Here is a 21,847-nt window from a genome sequence, read left to right as displayed (position 1 = left end):
GTGTGTGTGTGTGTGTGTGTGTGTGTGTGTGTGTGTGTGTGTGTGTGGCCTGGACAACAGCGCCCCTCCCTTAACATGTGTGGTCAGAAAAGGTACTACACAGGCTTGAGGCTACATACAGACCCACCCACATACAAACAAACTAACAAACAAACATACCTACACACACGGCCACGCTATGGAGACGGTGTGACCACCGCTCAAAAAAAGCCATAGTGCTTTAGTAGACCTTATCTGAACGGTACTGTCATGTGCTTTTCCTATGCAAACTGCTAAAGTATTCAATCAATCTAGCAAGTTTTATTTTAGAAATAAATTGAGCTTTTCCTTTGTCGCCAAGCAAAACACTGGTTGAGGCTACATTTTTAGTGATGTTTTTCAGGCATGCCTCTGCAAAATGCATGCACTGGTCTGTGTACCACAGTTGTGTCACAAGCTGGTTCCTCATCTCCCATTGCACCTTGTATGCCAGAGTTGTGTGGTCTTCATTGGCCTTGCAGAGATTCACTCATGCAATATACATTTCATATACCTCAAATAAATCATTCACGGATCACTTAGAATAGATCATGCGTGTGTCTCTGTCCAAACGCATGCTTTTATTTGATACATTTGAATTTCATTAAACACTGTCCACTTTCTATGCATAATTACTAAATTGCACTTACTGTTTAAAGAAGTTGTATAGTTTGCATGCTGTCTGTTCTTCTCAACACCTAATCCACCAATTCATATTAAAGTTCTATTCAATATACACAAAATAAAACATTTTTTCCAAAAACTGATATTTCTCACAAAAATCTATTTGCACTTAAAAACACATTTTCTCAAAACAGCCCAGTGACACATGATATGTTAGGCTACTTATATTATCTCCATAAAATTGTCATTGTCACAGTCACAAAGCCCAAAATAAAACAAAAATTCAGGCAGCTCATACGATGTCCCTCAGCAACGGTTTCTGCCAGATTCTGCCCAGCAAGACCAAACACTGCTACATCCATCCATACAGTACTCGTGCTCGTTTCCAACACAGGGAGAAAGGGAATCCACATTTCCGGCATTACATCATCCACTGTCCAGAACGGCACCAGCTCGTAGCGGAGATCTCCGTTTCAGGTCCGATACGTCCAAATTGAAGGACGGCGCCCGGGGTGCTTTAATGTCTCTGTCTGTCCATGTTCAAACAGCAGCCGTGGCGGTCGTAAGTTTGAGAGCGTCTGAGAGGTTGCGCTCTTGAACACTAGAGTTAGTAATGGTCTCCAGGTGAGACTCGGGCATCCAGCCACGGTGCCGGTCAGACAGCCTGGTCCCCTCCACCCAACCTGGGGAAACAAGACAGAAAGAGTGTCGTTTAAAAAGATGCTTTTGAAGGCACTTCTAATTTGTAGACCAGAGCCATTTTCACAGAAAGGCACTTCTTTCCAAAGAGTTTTAAGTGGATTCATATTTTAGTGCTTTTGAGAGCATTGCCGCTACACTTCAGTGGCCGTTTTGTTGCTGCTTCAAAGCAAAATACAGGAGCTCAAGATGTGGTGTTAGCTCTCCCTCTAGAGGACAGTTTTAAATATGATTGTTTTAAGAAGAATTTCTGTATCATCTATGAACTGGTGGTACCAGAGGCATAGAAGTTTAGGAATCACAAAAAATAATCCAGGCAAGCTTTTCTTGAGTTTGCAAGAGAGAAAGTCATCTTTCATAAATGGTGCACTTCTTGCAAAGTTGATTATTAAGCACTGCTGGAGTTGGTTTTACTTGAGTTTAATTGCAATGAATGAAGATGAATTAATTGTCTAAGCAAGGCATACATTTTAGCTGGCAAGTTTGTCTTCACCCCAAGTGAGGAAGTTCTGAATAATAATAATTCTCCCAAGTCCCCGCCTCCGCATATAAAGGACCCAAAACTGTGCCATTGTGCCACCAAGGGGCATGTGATGTGGGACCCGAGACAAGGATTATTAAAGCTGAATACGTCGCTGCACCAGCAGCTGGTAAATATGGTCCCACCTTGGTCACACTACATTCTTTAGTGGCAAAGTAACTACTCAGTCGTTCTTTTAACCTGGGATTGGAAAACAAACTACAAAACCAACCTAGAGTTCCATGACCTTAAGACTGTTTAGAGTAAGGCTGGGTGATATTAGGAAAACCTTCGATACGTTGTTGAATACCTCGATATCGATATTACTCACAATATTAGTAAAAACAATTGCATTATACAGTTTTTAATGTTTTTTCAGCTTTAGGTCCACTGCCTGCCTATTGCCTAACCAAGATAATGGGTTTCAATATATTGCCCAGCCTTAATTAACAGGTGCTACGGGATTTAGATTTGAACATAATAAAACAGTAAAAAATTCTACTTTCAGCAAAGTGGTACAGTAGGTCAGTTTGCAAGTCCCTATGGTTGTACTGCAGTGGCAACAGTAACTGGGAATTGTGGGAAATGTAGTCGGAGTCTTACCATCACTGCTCTGTTGGAGTACCAGTATGATGTCAGCCTTCTCTAAGGACAGCTCATCTGGTTGCTGGGCAACGAAGGCTCGGATACATTGCATTTGTTTGAAATCTGGGAGGACAAGAAAAGAGAACAGGTCAGACTCACAGTTGTAAAAGATCAACAGATCAATATTTTACAATCCAATTCTTACTCTAGACACATTCTCCACTGCACATTCATGCAATAGATCTAAAAGATCTAAAATCTTTTTGCAGCCCATCCTTATTTACATTTTCTTTTGACACCCGGAGACACTCTTCCTGGTTGAAGACTGTTTTTACGAAACAGTGCTTCCAACGTCGCAGAGCTGAATAACACCCAATGAGACTATATGCTCTTTTAATGCGGTCCTCTGACCTGTGCGGCAGTAGTGAGTTGGCGCCGTGATTGCAACGACAAATAGTAAAACAAAATATAGAAGAAATTGAGTCTCCATCCGGTGGAATATTTTTCATTTCGCCCTATAAATGTATTTTAATGTGGTGGGGGGCCCAGACTGCGTCCACTAAGTAGAGTAAGCTTTCAACTGTCCACTGATACCTTTGGTTTGGTGAGGGGCGAAACTGTTTTTGTAATTTTCGGACCAGCCGAGCGGGTTTTCCGGTTTTGCCAAGGAGGTGCGGAGGTAGACGAACATAGCGTTAGGGATACTCCACTAACGCTATGGACCAGAGCTAAGTTAAAAGGTACATAATGTATAATAGCTTCACAATAGCTCTATATTATGAGTAGTCTTTGCAGGTCAGGATACCAATTTCATCCAAATTGGAAATCATACAGGATACAGGAAGTGACTACACAAAGGAAATTATACATTTAAACTGGAACAAAAACTGAAGCTGATAAATGGGTACTCTTCTCTGGTTGAAGTTGGCAACACACCTGACAGTTTGTAGATCGACCTTTTTCAGCGGGGCGACACAGCCATACTACAGAGAATAAATTAAGCTTAATGTGGGATGTGCGCTCTCACCTTGTGCAGCAGAAAAATAGATTTCGGGATGCGGCCGTGACACAGCCGATATCCAGCGTAGCTTATCGCTCCTGAAACAGAAAGGAGGCAAAGTCCATAAATCCTGTATTGGGACATTTGCTGAGATGAACACACCCTCTGGAATCATGCTACCCCTAGTTCTGTGGCCCCATTATGCTTTTATCCTGTTTATTGTCTCCACCAGCCGAAGGCTGAGGGAGAGTATGTTTTCCCGTCCGTCCGTCCGTGCGTGCGTCCGTCCGTGCGTCCGTCCGTCCGTCCGTTACCAGCTAATCTCTGGCGCCGTTGGCCCGGTCGCTGCCAAACTGTGCACACACACTCCCTCGACACCAATTCAGAACCTCTGCCCCAAATATTTCACATGGGCCTGTTCTAGCGCCACCAGGAGGCCGACTTTTGCAAAACTAACTTTTGCCAGTACTCCTACAGATTTTGTCCAAAAATCACGTAAATCAGTAGACAGTATCTCTACAGTCATGTGATCGACATGGATGTGTCAGATTTTCCATATTCCATCCTGATTGGCTAAAACTGGCTTTCAAAGTTTGCAGGATTGGTCAGTTTTGAATAAAATGCCTGAAATCCTGAACGCAGTGTGCGATTTTAGTGAAATTGTGCATGCACATTCCCAATAGGCAGAGGAATAAATGCCACTTAAGAAAAATCAAATCAGCCTCATGGTGGCGCTATAACAGGCCGATTCATGTTTTCACCTATAACTCCACCGATTAGTGTCAAACTTTGTATGCGCACTCCTTAGAGGCCAAGGTAAAACCTTTTCCCTGCATTTTTTACATCAGCCTTTTATAGCGCCATCAGGAGGCCGACTTATGTAAAACACATTACATGCCTGACCTGGTGGAGACCTGTGCTCGGAAGAGCACTGCTTCTAGTTTGATATGTTACTTTAGAGGCATTGGTACAGAAAGTAGTGGTAAATAATGAAGGCCTAGTAGAATATAAAACTGGCAAGGGTCTGTGTTCACAGGACCGTAGATGAGTACCACAAAGTCAAAGGTCAATCATCATCACTGTCTCTTTGTCTTACTGTGTGTCGGTCCTGAGCAGCAGGGCTTTGTTTGAGAGATGGAGACGGAACACATTCTTCTGTAGGGAGTGGAGTTTGATGCGACAGTTCTCAGCACGCAGGTCTGATACCGGAGAGTGGTCTATCACCGTGAACCTGCCCCCTCTGGAAGCAAAAAGAAGATAAAGTCAAATCGAATATATCTAGAAAGTGCTTTTTTACTTTACAAGGGATGCCCTTTTATGCTGGATTTATTCATTAAGACATGAACAAAGGAAAGCTGAAAGGAAGAGATAGATTCCAAACTGCTCTGGTGGGGTAAGGGTTTGGACCGGCAATATTCAGGATTTATTGTAAAATTATGTACAGTATATTTGGCAGTATTGCAAGGTTCTTGCAGTGTTGGCGATTGTAAACAAGAGATAGAACAACTACAAACCTGACATAATGGGCCCAGAGCTTGTAAGTTCATGACAGAGTGAGCATGTTCAGAGAGAGGAGGGCACAGAGCAAAAAGAGCAAGAAAGAACTTCAGTAAGAGATGGAGAATAACGGAGGATAAAAGAAGTGCGTTTTATTTAAGATAACAAAGAGGAAGGCAGAGGAACATTCATTAAGAAATAGCAAGCAGTGCCTAACATAAAATATATTTGCTTTCAATTGTGTTCAAATGAGCAGTGTGCAGAGACTCACTCTTTGTGCAGCGAGAGCAGCAGGTAGTCATTGAAAAGGTGCAAGTAGACGGTTCTCTCTGTCTCCTTTAGGGAGAAGTCCATTAACTCTGTCACTGGACCCTCTCTCACCATCCTCCGAGACTGACTCACCAGGGGGAGAGTCTGGAACGAACACACACACACACACACACACACACACACACACACACACACACACACACACACACACACACACACACACACACACACACACACACTTAGATATTTAGCTGACAGGGGCAATTAAATGCTAGTCATTAGTCAATTGCAACTGTGACCACATAGTAAAGTAAGCTAGGTAGACATGCTAAATAGGTAAGTTAAGGTGGTTGCACACTGCGTTTTTCGTTGTGGTTTTGGAAATCCGAAATCCACAAAAAGGTTTTTCAGGCCAAGGAGGGAGAGGGGAGAGAGAGAGAGAGGGTTCCAGTGGTAACATTTGCGAAAATCTGAAAAAAAAAATCAACTCTGGTCCAAAAATAAATACGAACCGGGCGGAAGTGTGCAAACGTGAGGTCCATTTATTTTATTTACGTGCTCCGAAATTCGCTCCGGATTATGGGACATTGAGTTGCTTACTTACCTGGCATTCAAAATCGACCTTGGCACTGAGGGAGACCAGGGACTCTATACTCTTCATCTGGGTGATGCTGTCATTGCTCTCCTGAATCAGCTGAGGAACGGGGAGAGAACGGGGAGAGAAATGGAGAAGGAAGGGAAGAAATGTGAGATAAAGTTTTGAGGAAGTGATGTGAAACTACATGGAAGAAGTGAGAAGGAGTTGGTCAAACAGAATACCTTCTCCAACATCCTCAAGGCTTTGATGGCCTGCACCACCTCCTCTGTACCAGGTGCTGTTCTCTTCACGATGTTCTGGACAGAAAGAAACAAAGTGGAAGTAAGACAAATGAAAACAAGGAAGACGGCACACTAGAAGGTTCTGGGGGTCATCATTACAAGTATAATAATACAACAATACAAACACACACACACACACACACACACACCTGGACCAGTAGTTTAATGCGTGTAATCCACAGGAAGGGGAGGATAAGGAAGGAGCGCAGAGGAAGTCTCTGACAAACAGGACTCCTCTCCAACTTCTCCACGACCAGCTTGAACCTTGAATTCTCATTCCTGAGGCAAAAATACGAAGAAGTGAGTATGAGAGAGATGGGAAAACATTTGCAATGGTATACAAACAAGTATGTACTAGGATTGCTCTAAACAGTAAAATGTTTTTCAGCTGAAAATACAATTGTTGGATATCCTGTACAGTACAGTAAATACATAATAATCCTGGATGAAATACAACCAGAAAGTTTCCTTCTATGTCTACTCTATGCTTTCTAATAATGCATACAGAGTAGCCAAGCATATCCAAATAATGTTAAAGGCAAGTGCTCTGCTGGACCAACAGAAGACATGAAAGAAGGTCTGCACACTGTAGCTCCCTTAAATGAAATGTACTGCACATCCTCAACTGACTCAGTATTTGGATGTGTCAACACATTGCAATCAAAGCCTGATTTATTCTTATTTGCATGTGGGTATCGCACACCAAAAACAGCAGATCAACAAGCTCACAACATGGCACAGTACAATGTCCTACTGCCTGACAAACAAAATGTCCCACTGCCTGACAAATAAAATGTCCTACACACCTAAAGGAAGATAAATAAAATGTCCTACTGCATTTCAGTAAAGGAAGATAAATGAAATGTCCTACTGGCTTTCAGTAAAGGAAGTTAAATAAAATGTCCTACTGCCTTTCAGTAAAGGAAGATAAATAAAATGTCCCACTTCCTCTCAGTAAATGAAGATAAATAAAATGTCCTCCTGCCTAGAAAGGGAGTCTACTGCCGCATCTCGGCCAAACGAAGGCAAGCCCAGTGGGTCACAGGAGCAGGACAACAGCATTTTTAGACACTGGAGCAGCTTGGACAATTAAAGCCTCTTTTATTTAGGTACAAAAGAGAGTCCGTCAGAGCCTGTCAGTAAAGGAAGATAATAAAATGTCCTACTACCTATCAGTAAAGTAAGATAAATATAAAGTTGACTCACATGAGTCTCTGGTAGGTGGCGTCCTGATATGACTGGCTGGTGAGGTAGGGAACATAAACCGCTCTGAAACGCTTAGAGTGGCGAGCGATGATGTCACACACAGAAAAGTGCATGGTGTCCTCCTCCACCCTCTCCTCTAGCTTTGACAGGAAACTGAAAAGAAAGGAACAGAAGAAGCGTGTCAAACCACTGTCCAACTATATATCCATATGCATGAGACACTCATGCAGAAATTATCCTGGTGAGGCCAAAGGTAAGGTAGTACATTTGAATTTGTCAAACAAGCACATATTGTAGTTTAGTTTAGTTTTAGCAAAGACATAGCTGTACTAGTAATCGTATCGTACAATCTCAAAGAATATCAACCTTTTTAATTTAAAGGACCCCAGCTTGATATGCATTAGAATACAAATGGGGGTCCCCCATTTGATGTTTTTTTTTTATTATCTCAGGGACCCCAATCTGCACTGTAAACCTCTCATAGTTACAAACTGGTAATTGACCATTTGGTTCATTACAGCCACAAATAATCTAGCTTGGGATCCTGGTACCCCATCAAGAACTCCTAGGGGTCCTCAGACCCCATATACCAGTAGAGTTATAAAATGAGCAGTTATGAGATATAGAGTACCAGTGGACTACATAAAATGCTATAGATATATCACAGTGGAAAATGTTCTTACATTATCTATCCTCTGATAGATAGTAGAAGTATGTTGACAAGACATTCACATTAATCATAATCATCATTAGTCAGACCTGTGGCTGATGGCACGGACGTCAGCCAGACGAGAGAAGAGCCAGTTCCTGTCCTGAGTGGTCAACAGCGCCCCCAGCTGTTTGGACTTGACAAAGTTGTCCACCACAATGTCCAGACTCCTGCAGTAGGACGCCTCCGATGTCACCACCTCAAATCTCACCTGACAGGAAGGAAGGACACAGGGGAAGGATGGAAAAGAATAGATAAAATAACATTAAACAAGCTTTTAAGATAAATATATCATTCGTATTATGGAGAAAGAAGTAACCGAATATTTATCTGGAAAAGGTTAGGACTGCTGAAATGTAGGGGAAAAGAATTGTAGGCTTGATGCAGCATACATTTGTAAAAGATTTTAGACCTTGCAATTCTGATCTTGTTGTTAGGGTTTATAGTCACATTTGGGCTAAACACTTGCCTGCTGTTTTTACATGTAGGCCTATCACAGATATTCCCCTATAGAGGGTATGGGCAGGAATGCCTACTGAGTGGCAAAACGGTACTTTCTGGCCGTGACCCCATACATCCAAACAGAAAAGTCCTATCTGATTGCATTAAGCGACTTTAACTCACTTTGCCACTCGATTTGCCACACACGTTTTGTATGCGCAATTGCGCATACCCTCTTTGCATAATTATAGTCAGGATTTCTTATTGTAAAATGACAGTGTGCTTATATTTACAATGTCTCTATTCTGGCATTTCCCTTTGCATAGTTAATGAATATTACACACTATGGATCTGACCCCTGTACAATTTACTGCTGGCCAATTGTAATGTTGAACTGGTAATCCAACCTCATTCTATGCTAATGCTTGCATTGTATGAGTAACAGGAGTGAGCAACAACATATCATTGAGAAGTGAACGATGATGACTAATTACTTCCCTTAAAGCTCCGGATTTGACTAAGTGATGACTCGATATAGTTTGATGTTGAAACAAAAGCTTGGGACTTTACAAACTCTGGAAGCGATCCAGCTAACAGACTGGATTTCCACACCAAGACCTACAGAAAACCAGCTATGCCTTCAGGCACTTCTTGATGGCTTTTCCAGGAATTTCACTTTTGTTAGGAAATGTCACAGGAGTCATTTCTGGTGAATGGTGCGTCACCTTCGGTCATTTATGTAATGCCCTAATTGCAGCTGTACAAGTATAGCCATAATGATGATTAAAATACAATGCAATTATCAGTCTCAGTGATGTGGGTAACAACAGTCAAACATTTCCTAACTGCAGAAGATTATTCTTTGAGCCAATAAAAAATGTAATTTACACAATCACTTGGGTGGCCCTACTGCATACATTTTAAACAGATTTAATTCAGCGTCAAATGTATTATTAGTGAATATCACTAAGTATTGGTACCTTTAGTGGCAATAAAATACCAAATAATCTGGTTATTTCCCCTCAAACATGACATTTCTAGGACCAAAGCAAAAATTACTGGGCACCATGTACCTTTTAGGCTTAATTTATACTTTAAAATCTAGGCTTGATTTATACTTTGAAAATAGCCGATCTACAGTGATGCACAGCTACAGTAAGTATAACTCAAACTTCACTCTTTTGTTAGGAAATGTAGAAGTTCATTCTAAACTCGCACTTCTCCTAAATGTCTCTGGAGGTTAGTTACCTCCTGCAGTCGCCTCTGGTCCTCTGAGAACTCGCCCAGCTCGGTGCTGTTCCTGACCCCGGGCAGGTCCTGCCACAGCGTCTGGGTGTTGGCGATGGAGAGGCGGGGCGAGGACGACCTGCGCCCGTGCGACGCCGGCGGCTCCGGGAGCGGCAGACTCTTGATGCTGGTGATGGAGCCTGAGTGGGAGAGGGAGTGCGGGTGCGGGACGGGGGGCAAGGGAGGCAGGGGCCTGCGGGCGGGAGGGGGCGAAGAGGTCGGGGACGAAGAGGTCGGGGACGAAGAGGTCGGGGACGATGAGGTCGGAGACGATGGCGGAGACGAGGATGGGACGGGGACGGGGATGGTGTCGGAGCGAGCCTGCCGCAGGATCTCAATGTTCTGCGCCGCCTCGCTGTACTGCTGGTAGAGCTGGGCAGCATCTGGGAGGAGGAGGTAGGGAAGGAAACAAGGAAGGGAGGAAAGAAACAAGGAAGGAAGGAAGGAAGGAAGGAAGGAAGGAAGGAAGGAAGAAAGAGAAAGAGGATTGGGAGTAAATGGAGGGAGAGAGACGGTAAGAGATTGAGTCGAGAGGGTTATGTTTGTGTTTCACATTCCCTTTACACATACTTGTCGGAGGTGCAAGGTCTTCAGCAGCAGCTGTTTTTTTCCCCCGCCAGTTAAAAGATATGAATAAACCTGCAGAAACTTGTCTGAAGCCCTGAAGCGGATATGTACACACACACACACACACACAGCACAAGCTAACAAATCTCAGACTCACATATTAATATAGTTGCTTGTGCGCATACACACACACAGCACAGAGTCAGACTAACAAATCTCACAGGCTCACACATTAAAGGAGTAGTTCACCCAAAAACCAAAAAATATTATTGAACTCTACTCTCCATGGCCTGAGTAATCAATAGAAAAAAAGTCATTTTGGGGGTGAACTACTCCTTTAATACAAACACACATACAGGCTCGACTCATGAGCACAGACATACGCACACGCACAAGGGGTCTATCCCATTTCACGCAATATGCCAGTGACTCATTGGGCCAGAAAGCTGCTGCCATTTTAGGTCGTTTTAAAAATACAAGTTAGTAGAAGGAGCCGTTTCCTGCCTGTGTCTCCCTTCAACAGCCAAAGTATCACGTAAACAACTAGTGAGCCATTGGCCGCACTTGCAATTGGAAATTGCAAGTGTGGTCGCCGTGACTATATTCTGCAGCATGCTAACTGTCATGTGAAGCTCAACCAATACTCAATGCTATAGAGTGTTTGTTCAATAACAGTGTTAAACAGCTCAGCTCTATATTGTGACAGTAATCATTGCTATAGAGTGTTTGTTCAATAACAGTGTTAAACAGCTCAGCTCTATATTGTGACAGTAATCATTGCTATAGAGTGTTTGTTCAATAACAGTGTTAAACAGCTCAGCTCTATATTGTGACAGTAATCATTGCTATAGAGTGTTTGTTCAATAACAGTGTTAAACAGCTCAGCTCTATATTGTGACAGTAATCATTGCTATAGAGTGTTTGTTCAATAACAGTGTTAAACAGCTCAGCTCTATATTGTGACAGTAATCATTGCTATAGAGTGTTTGTTCAATAACAGTGTTAAACAGCTCAGCTCTATATTGTGACAGTAATCATTGCTATAGAGTGTTTGTTCAATAACAGTGTTAAACAGCTCAGCTCTATATTGTGACAGTAATCATTGCTATAGAGTGTTTGTTCAATAACAGTGTTAAACAGCTCAGCTCTATATTGTGACAGTAATCATTGCTATAGAGTGTTTGTTCAATAACAGTGTTAAACAGCTCAGCTCTATATTGTGACAGTAATCATTGCTATAGAGTGTTTGTTCAATAACAGTGTTAAACAGCTCAGCTCTATATTGTGACAGTAATCATTGCTATAGAGTGTTTGTTCAATAACAGTGTTAAACAGCTCAGCTCTATATTGTGACAGTAATCATTGCTATAGAGTGTTTGTTCAATAACAGTGTTAAACAGCTCAGCTCTATATTGTGACAGTAATCATTGCTATAGAGTGTTTGTTCAATAACAGTGTTAAACAGCTCAGCTCTATATTGTGACAGTAATCATTGCTATAGAGTGTTTGTTCAATAACAGTGTTAAACAGCTCAGCTCTATATTGTGACAGTAATCATTGCTATAGAGTGTTTGTTCAATAACAGTGTTAAACAGCTCAGCTCTATATTGTGACAGTAATCATTGCTATAGAGTGTTTGTTCAATAACAGTGTTAAACAGCTCAGCTCTATATTGTGACAGTAATCATTGCTATAGAGTGTTTGTTCAATAACAGTGTTAAACAGCTCAGCTCTATATTGTGACAGTAATCATTGCTATAGAGTGTTTGTTCAATAACAGTGTTAAACAGCTCAGCTCTATATTGTGACAGTAATCATTGCTATAGAGTGTTTGTTCAATAACAGTGTTAAACAGCTCAGCTCTATATTGTGACAGTAATCATTGCTATAGAGTGTTTGTTCAATAACAGTGTTAAACAGCTCAGCTCTATATTGTGACAGTAATCATTGCTATAGAGTGTTTGTTCAATAACAGTGTTAAACAGCTCAGCTCTATATTGTGACAGTAATCATTGCTATAGAGTGTTTGTTCAATAACAGTGTTAAACAGCTCAGCTCTATATTGTGACAGTAATCATTGCTATAGAGTGTTTGTTCAATAACAGTGTTAAACAGCTCAGCTCTATATTGTGACAGTAATCATTGCTATAGAGTGTTTGTTCAATAACAGTGTTAAACAGCTCAGCTCTATATTGTGACAGTAATCATTGCTATAGAGTGTTTGTTCAATAACAGTGTTAAACAGCTCAGCTCTATATTGTGACAGTAATCATTGCTATAGAGTGTTTGTTCAATAACAGTGTTAAACAGCTCAGCTCTATATTGTGACAGTAATCATTGCTATAGAGTGTTTGTTCAATAACAGTGTTAAACAGCTCAGCTCTATATTGTGACAGTAATCATTGCTATAGAGTGTTTGTTCAATAACAGTGTTAAACAGCTCAGCTCTATATTGTGACAGTAATCATTGCTATAGAGTGTTTGTTCAATAACAGTGTTAAACAGCTCAGCTCTATATTGTGACAGTAATCATTGCTATAGAGTGTTTGTTCAATAACAGTGTTAAACAGCTCAGCTCTATATTGTGACAGTAATCATTGCTATAGAGTGTTTGTTCAATAACAGTGTTAAACAGCTCAGCTCTATATTGTGACAGTAATCATTGCTATAGAGTGTTTGTTCAATAACAGTGTTAAACAGCTCAGCTCTATATTGTGACAGTAATCATTGCTATAGAGTGTTTGTTCAATAACAGTGTTAAACAGCTCAGCTCTATATTGTGACAGTAATCATTGCTATAGAGTGTTTGTTCAATAACAGTGTTAAACAGCTCAGCTCTATATTGTGACAGTAATCATTGCTATAGAGTGTTTGTTCAATAACAGTGTTAAACAGCTCAGCTCTATATTGTGACAGTAATCATTGCTATAGAGTGTTTGTTCAATAACAGTGTTAAACAGCTCAGCTCTATATTGTGACAGTAATCATTGCTATAGAGTGTTTGTTCAATAACAGTGTTAAACAGCTCAGCTCTATATTGTGACAGTAATCATTGCTATAGAGTGTTTGTTCAATAACAGTGTTAAACAGCTCAGCTCTATATTGTGACAGTAATCATTGCTATAGAGTGTTTGTTCAATAACAGTGTTAAACAGCTCAGCTCTATATTGTGACAGTAATCATTGCTATAGAGTGTTTGTTCAATAACAGTGTTAAACAGCTCAGCTCTATATTGTGACAGTAATCATTGCTATAGAGTGTTTGTTCAATAACAGTGTTAAACAGCTCAGCTCTATATTGTGACAGTAATCATTGCTATAGAGTGTTTGTTCAATAACAGTGTTAAACAGCTCAGCTCTATATTGTGACAGTAATCATTGCTATAGAGTGTTTGTTCAATAACAGTGTTAAACAGCTCAGCTCTATATTGTGACAGTAATCATTGCTATAGAGTGTTTGTTCAATAACAGTGTTAAACAGCTCAGCTCTATATTGTGACAGTAATCATTGCTATAGAGTGTTTGTTCAATAACAGTGTTAAACAGCTCAGCTCTATATTGTGACAGTAATCATTGCTATAGAGTGTTTGTTCAATAACAGTGTTAAACAGCTCAGCTCTATATTGTGACAGTAATCATTGCTATAGAGTGTTTGTTCAATAACAGTGTTAAACAGCTCAGCTCTATATTGTGACAGTAATCATTGCTATAGAGTGTTTGTTCAATAACAGTGTTAAACAGCTCAGCTCTATATTGTGACAGTAATCATTGCTATAGAGTGTTTGTTCAATAACAGTGTTAAACAGCTCAGCTCTATATTGTGACAGTAATCATTGCTATAGAGTGTTTGTTCAATAACAGTGTTAAACAGCTCAGCTCTATATTGTGACAGTAATCATTGCTATAGAGTGTTTGTTCAGTAACAGTGTTAAACAGCTCTATATTGTGACAGTAATCATTGCTATAGAGTGTTTGTTCAATAACAGTGTTAAACAGCTCAGCTCTATATTGTGACAGTAATCATTGCTATAGAGTGTTTGTTCAATAACAGTGTTAAACAGCTCAGCTCTATATTGTGACAGTAATCATTGCTATAGAGTGTTTGTTCAATAACAGTGTTAAATAGCTCTATATTGTGACAGTAATCATTGCTATAGAGTGTTTGTTCAGTAACAGTGTTAAATAGCTCTATATTGTGACAGTAATCATTGCTATAGAGTGTTTGTTCAATAACAGTGTTAAATAGCTCTATATTGTGACAGTAATCATTGCTATAGAGTGTTTGTTCAATAACAGTGTTAAACAGCTCAGCTCTATATTGTGACAGTAATCATTGCTATAGAGTGTTTGTTCAATAACAGTGTTAAACAGCTCAGCTCTATATTGTGACAGTAATCATTGCTATAGAGTGTTTGTTCAATAACAGTGTTAAACAGCTCAGCTCTATATTGTGACAGTAATCATTGCTATAGAGTGTTTGTTCAATAACAGTGTTAAACAGCTCAGCTCTATATTGTGACAGTAATCATTGCTATAGAGTGTTTGTTCAATAACAGTGTTAAACAGCTCAGCTCTATATTGTGACAGTAATCATTGCTATAGAGTGTTTGTTCAATAACAGTGTTAAACAGCTCAGCTCTATATTGTGACAGTAATCATTGCTATAGAGTGTTTGTTCAATAACAGTGTTAAACAGCTCAGCTCTATATTGTGACAGTAATCATTGCTATAGAGTGTTTGTTCAATAACAGTGTTAAACAGCTCAGCTCTATATTGTGACAGTAATCATTGCTATAGAGTGTTTGTTCAATAACAGTGTTAAACAGCTCAGCTCTATATTGTGACAGTAATCATTGCTATAGAGTGTTTGTTCAATAACAGTGTTAAACAGCTCAGCTCTATATTGTGACAGTAATCATTGCTATAGAGTGTTTGTTCAATAACAGTGTTAAACAGCTCAGCTCTATATTGTGACAGTAATCATTGCTATAGAGTGTTTGTTCAATAACAGTGTTAAACAGCTCAGCTCTATATTGTGACAGTAATCATTGCTATAGAGTGTTTGTTCAATAACAGTGTTAAACAGCTCAGCTCTATATTGTGACAGTAATCATTGCTATAGAGTGTTTGTTCAATAACAGTGTTAAACAGCTCAGCTCTATATTGTGACAGTAATCATTGCTATAGAGTGTTTGTTCAATAACAGTGTTAAACAGCTCAGCTCTATATTGTGACAGTAATCATTGCTATAGAGTGTTTGTTCAATAACAGTGTTAAACAGCTCAGCTCTATATTGTGACAGTAATCATTGCTATAGAGTGTTTGTTCAGTAACAGTGTTAAACAGCTCTATATTGTGACAGTAATCATTGCTATAGAGTGTTTGTTCAATAACAGTGTTAAACAGCTCAGCTCTATATTGTGACAGTAATCATTGCTATAGAGTGTTTGTTCAATAACAGTGTTAAACAGCTCAGCTCTATATTGTGACAGTAATCATTGCTATAGAGTGTTTGTTCAATAACAGTGTTAAATAGCTCTATATTGTGACAGTAATCATTGCTATAGAGTGTTTGTTCAGTAACAGTGTTAAATAGCTCTATATTGTGACAGTAATCATTGCTATAGAGTGTTTGTTCAATAACAGTGTTAAATAGCTCTATATTGTGACAGTAATCATTGCTATAGAGTGTTTGTTCAATAACAGTGTTAAATAGCTCTATATTGTGACAGTAATCATTGCTATAGTGTTTGTTCAGTAACAGTGTTAAATAGCTCTATATTGTGATAGTAATCATTGCTATAGAGTGTTTGTTCAATAACAGTGTTAAATAGCTCTATATTGTGATAGTAATCATTGCTATAGAGTGTTTGTTCAATAACAGTGTTAAATAGCTCTATATTGTGACAGTAATCATTGCTATAGAGTGTTTGTTCAATAACAGTGTTAAATAGCTCTATATTGTTACAGTAATCATTGCTATAGAGTGTTTGTTCAATAACAGTGTTAAATAGCTCTATATTGTGACAGTAATCATTGCTATAGAGTGTTTGTTCAGTAACAGTGTTAAATAGCTCTATATTGTGACAGTAATCATTGCTATAGAGTGTTTGTTCAGTAACAGTGTTAAATAGCTCTATGGTGTGATAGTAATCATTGCTATAGACTGTTTGTTCAATAACAGTGTTAAACAGCTCTATATTGTGATAGTAATCATTGCTATAGTGTTTGTTCAATAACAGTGTTACACAGCTCTATATTGTGATAGTAATCATTGCTATAGAGTGTTTGTTCAGTAACAGTGTTAAATAGCTCTATGTTGTGATAGTAATCATTGCTATAGAGTGTTTGTTCAAAACTGTTAAATAGCTCTATGTTGTGATAGTAATCATTGCTATAGAGTGTTTGTTCAATAACAGTGTTAAATAGCTCTATGTTGTGATAGTAATCATTGCTATCGAGTGTTTGTTCAGTAAAACAGTGTTAAATAGTTCTATATTGTGATAGTAATCACTGCTCCTACAGATTTTGCCCTAAAATCACGCAAATCGCTACACAGTATGTCTACACTCATGTCATCAACATGGACCTGTCCCATATAGCGCCACCATCAGACCAATTTTTTCCAACATATTTTTGGACACTGCTCCTACAGATTTTGCCCTAAAATCACGCAAATCGGTACACAGTATGTCTACACTCATCTCATCAACATGGATCTGTCCCATTTAGCGCCACCTTCAGGCCGATTTTTTTAAACACATTTTTGGACACTGCTCCTACAGATTTTGCCCTAAAATCACACAAATCGCACAGTATCTCTACAGTCATGTAATCAAAACGCATCTGTCCCATCTAGCGCCACCATCAGGACGATTTTGGTAAAACAAACTTTTGGCCTATTTGTGGAGATAAGCGACCAACGGTCGCTTATCTCCCGATTAGGGAGTCTTACTGGTATTATTACCCCTGCAAGTAGTAAAGATTGTAGATGGATATAAATAGCCGCTCTACAAGCTTGTAGATCCTCTATTTTTACAATATCTATCAGAGGGAACAGAGTCAAACCATATTCAATGCTTCAACTCCTATAATCACAAGTGCTTATAAGGGTGGGTGGACCATGGGGGGAATTAGACATGGATGCCTTTGCTACTTCACGCCCACTGTACAGGTTTTGCCACACACACACCACACACCACGGTAAAGCAGACTGTGGGTTGATTAATTTCCCTTTTCTCTTTATTACAAACTGAACAAATAAACTGTATTCTGTGCTGCTCTGAATACTGACTGGGTTGAACTGGTGTGAGAACTGTGTTTAAACTGTGGACTGGATTTTAGGGAGTTGCTGGGAGTGATTTCAATACATTGCATTAAATGGAGATTCTCTGTGTTTGTGTGATTATTTGTTCTTGAGTTGAAGGTTTGATTTCCTGGTTATATGGTTTCATGGTTCATGTGGTTATATCTGTAAAATCCATAATTTTAACCACCCAACACAAACGGCAGACAAATCTATCATTGCAAGTCGCCATAAACTATTGCCACCCGATATTTTATCGTATCATTTCACCATGAATGAACCAACATTGTCCATGTATCGTATTGTCAAGTATCGTGATGCGTAACGTATCGCTGTTAAAATGTATCGTTACACCTGACCTCTTACCCACAGTGTGTGATGTGCATGTGCTTATGGTGGCCTCATGGGTATCTACTCTCTAAAAAGACAACTTCTCACCTCTCTCTTGTTTTGATGATTCAGCCTTTAGTTTCTCTAATTCAGCCTTCAGAAGTTCACGCACCTCCTGATCTGCAATGACAGATATTTGTACATTTTGATGAACCATCAACAGAACAAGCAAACTATGGACACATAGATTAATAAACTATTCATCAGGTTTGATGCAACGGTAAGTTTCTCGAATTCAGCCTTCAGCATATCACGCATCTGCTGAGCTGCAATGACAGATACAGCTAGTATGTATACATTTTGATGAACAATCAACTTGTGAATTTTGTAGCGATCTGCTGTCGCACCCACACCCACACACTCACTCACTCACACACACACACACATACACACACACACACACACACATACACACACACACACACACACACACACACACACACACACACACACACACACACACACACACACTCACTCACACTCACACACACACACACACACACACACACACACACACACACACACACACACACACACACACACACACTCACTCACACTCACACACATACACACACACACACACACACACACACACACACACACACACACACACACACACACACACTCACTCACACTCACACACACACACACACACACACACACACACACATACACACACACACACACACACACACACACACACACACACACACACACACACACACACACACACGGACAGTCACGTTCAGTCCCCGACACACACCCCCACACATCCACGTCACATTCGCTGAAGCAAGATGGTGGGTCGCTGTGTCAGAGGTGGATCATCATGGCTTAAAGTTAAAGTCTGCGTTTGTTGAATCCTAGGAGGAAATCAACCGGAGGCTCGCCGTTGCAGCGCCGAGCAAACAGACGGTTTGTCAACCAATAGTGTCAGTGTTTTCTTACTCCCCTCGGAATCGAACTCCCCTGTTCAAGACTGGTGATTGCTAACCTGCCGATGCTGGTGAATGCTAACCTTGTGAATGCTAATCCTGACCATAACCCCAAACACTAATTATAACCCTAAACCTAACCCTAACCCCGGTGTTGTCTAATTGTCTCCTATTATATAAATGTCTTACTCTCCCTCAGAATCTAACTCACCAGTTGTTTTCAGTTTGGCCAGCAGTTGGCGCCAGATCATCTATTTTATTATTACCCCTGCAAGTAGTAAAGATTGTAGATGGATAGAAATAGCCGCTCTACAAGCTTGTAGATCTTCTATTTTTACAATATCTATCAGAGGGAACAGAGTCAAACCAAATTGAATGTTTCAACTCCTATAATCCCAAGTGCTTATCAGGGTGGGTGGGGGGAGTTGGATGTGTATTGTGGATGCCTTTGCTACTTCACACGCACTGTAGAGGTTTTGCCACACACACACACACACACACCATGCTAAAGCAGACTGTGGGGGTCTGGGTTGATTCATTTCCCTTTTATTTTTATTTCAAACTGAACAAAATACACTGTATTCTGTGCTGCTCTGAATAATGACTGGGTCAAAGTGACGTGAGAACTGTATTTAAACTGTGGACTGGATTTTGGGGGTTAGCTGGGAGTGATTTTGGAGATTTTTGTGTGATTATTTGTTCTTGAGTTGAAGGTTTGATGGCTATATGGTTTCATGGTTCATGTGGCTGGATGTTCTGTAAAATCTATTGTAAGATTGACCATACGTAAAAAAAAATGTGGTAATTGTTTTGGTAATCTTAGTTTGTATGGACATTGAGATGTAGGCGTGTCCTTGCCAAACTAGCTAGTTTTTATTAAATGCAATTAAAGCCTATAGCGTGGATGTAACATCTAGCGGGAGGGGGAATGAATACAAGCAATTTGGGAGCTGTAGATTATATGTGTCTGAAAAAAAAGAGAAATTCCAGCCTCCAGTGTTTGTGTAGCTCTGATTTAGACTACAAGTGAGACCCAGCCCTGTGGCATAGCAGCACGCCCATTCTGTCCTATTGGTTGGCCGTTGAACTCTGCCCAATTGTCTCAAGCCTTCTCCCAGCAGCTTGGCTGCACCTGGCTGCTCGCCTACAACTTCCTATGAGAACCTTATGAAAACCTTATGAAAACCTCTTCCCTTAAATCCAGCCATAAGGAAAGCTTACGGGAAGCTTCCCTTATCGTAGTGGCTTCCATAGGGAATGAATTGAACGGAACCTTACCCCCCGCCAGAGTCCTGCAACGGGTCGGGCCCCATGGGTACCCGAAGGGTACCCATGTTTGACGGGCGGAAACGGGTGGAATATATTCAATTATAAATTTGCGGGGACGGGGTCGGGCGGTGTGCGACTAAACACGGGTGGGTGACATTTTACTGTGAAAATCAGACAACTGTTTCTGCCTAAAACAACGTCACAAGAGCCCACACAGTGAGCAGCAGGACAGAACCACGGCATGCATACAGAATTGTTTCCGCCAAAACTTCCGTCACACACATGGAGCGGCAGTGAGGCAGCAGCCTGCTGCTGCCAGGACACCGACACACAACTGAATAAAGTGGGCGCGAGTGAACTGCTTGCCTAGTGCAATGTAGTTGCCCAAACTTGTGACTCTAAACTTGTGACTCAAACTTGTGACCTCAAACTAGGGGTTCTTGATTATGGGGTCCGTTTTTAGCCCAAGGAATGTTTTTCATGCAAAACAAATGCTTGCAATGGATTCAGAATAATTAAAAAACCCTAGTTTGACCCCTCACATCCCACTTAAAGCAGATTTTTTTGGGAGTAATTGTTTCCTTTATAGTATAGTGTATAGTAAGTGAATGAGACTGAAAGTTACCCTAGCTGTCAAACATTTTGCCTGCATTTTTGCGAGGGACATGGGAGCTCAACATTCCTTGGGCTAAAAACGGACCCCATAATCAAGAACCCCTAGTTTGACCCCTCACATCCCACTTAAAGCAGATTGTTTGGGAGTCATTTTTTCCTTTATAGTATAGTGTATAGTAGGTAAATGAGACTGAAAATTAGCCTAGCTGTCAAACACTGTGCCTGCATTTTTGCGAGGGACATGGGAGCTCCCGTCAAGATCATCCCCATATTAGTAAGGCAGGAGAGAGGGGTCTACCAGCACCCCAATGACCCCAATTCGAAACCTGTTTTTTTTAGGACCGTTATGATGTCTAGTTATGATTTCTGCTTGTTGCCGTGGTCAACTAATGTCCCATGGGGTTCATTTTTAACCTTTTCTCACAACTATTCCCAATCTGAACCATACAATGGTCATAACAGAAAATGCCATAACTCTTGATGTAAACAACCTACAGGGACAAATGAACACACTTTTCTATATGATTCTGACCCAGGGAATTCATTAAAGTGGTTATTTTTAACATTTAAGCACATCTTGACCCTATTTCAGGACAGAAACGGCGAAAAATAACCCAAAAATGTTCAAAACACGTCTATACTTCTCTTTGTACAGATAAATTAAGGTGTATTCTTTTTATACCACAGGTCTTTTAGGACCCTTATGATGTCTAGTTATGATTTCTGCTTGTTGCCGTGGTCAACTAATGTCCCATGGGGTTAATTTTTAACCTTTTCTCACAACTATCCCCAATCTGAACCATACAATTAGGCCTGGGGCCAATTCTGATATCTTCACAAATTGGTACCACCCAAGGTGACCGTACATTTTTTACATTTTTGACTTCCTACGTCTCTAGTTTACATTTTGGTATGATAACCCTTTCTGAGACCCAGCTTAATTGATGTTATCAGCCGCTAGAGTTGGTCTCCCATCGACTTTCTATACAGGAGGAAAATACCCAGAAAACATTTTTTTTCTGGGCATTTAA

At 40.3% G+C, this 21,847-nt stretch overlaps 1 protein-coding gene across 1 annotated transcript in view; it reads right to left on the bottom strand.

The window, feature by feature from the left end:
- Positions 1 to 1,182: 1,182 nt before the first annotated feature.
- Positions 1,183 to 21,847, bottom strand: part of LOC308288933 (rho guanine nucleotide exchange factor 5-like) — a gene marked incomplete at both ends in the record, with an annotated part of 34,811 nt that continues 14,146 nt past the window's right edge. Inside the window, 11 exons of the mRNA XM_080730407.1 lie at positions 1,183 to 1,325; positions 2,465 to 2,569; positions 3,474 to 3,544; positions 4,543 to 4,686; positions 5,215 to 5,357; positions 5,818 to 5,907; positions 6,033 to 6,107; positions 6,242 to 6,371; positions 7,299 to 7,451; positions 8,058 to 8,218; positions 9,697 to 10,118. Of these exons, the coding sequence (XP_080586533.1) occupies positions 1,183 to 1,325; positions 2,465 to 2,569; positions 3,474 to 3,544; positions 4,543 to 4,686; positions 5,215 to 5,357; positions 5,818 to 5,907; positions 6,033 to 6,107; positions 6,242 to 6,371; positions 7,299 to 7,451; positions 8,058 to 8,218; positions 9,697 to 10,118 (1,637 nt within the window). The remainder of the gene's footprint in view (positions 1,326 to 2,464; positions 2,570 to 3,473; positions 3,545 to 4,542; positions 4,687 to 5,214; positions 5,358 to 5,817; positions 5,908 to 6,032; positions 6,108 to 6,241; positions 6,372 to 7,298; positions 7,452 to 8,057; positions 8,219 to 9,696; positions 10,119 to 21,847) is intronic.

This window comes from Nannobrachium achirus (genome assembly GCF_963921795.1).
Source record: "Nannobrachium achirus genome assembly, chromosome: 7".
In the NCBI taxonomy this organism is placed as follows: Eukaryota; Metazoa; Chordata; class Actinopteri; order Myctophiformes; family Myctophidae; genus Nannobrachium; species Nannobrachium achirus.
This window is presented reverse-complemented; position numbering and strand designations above follow the sequence as displayed.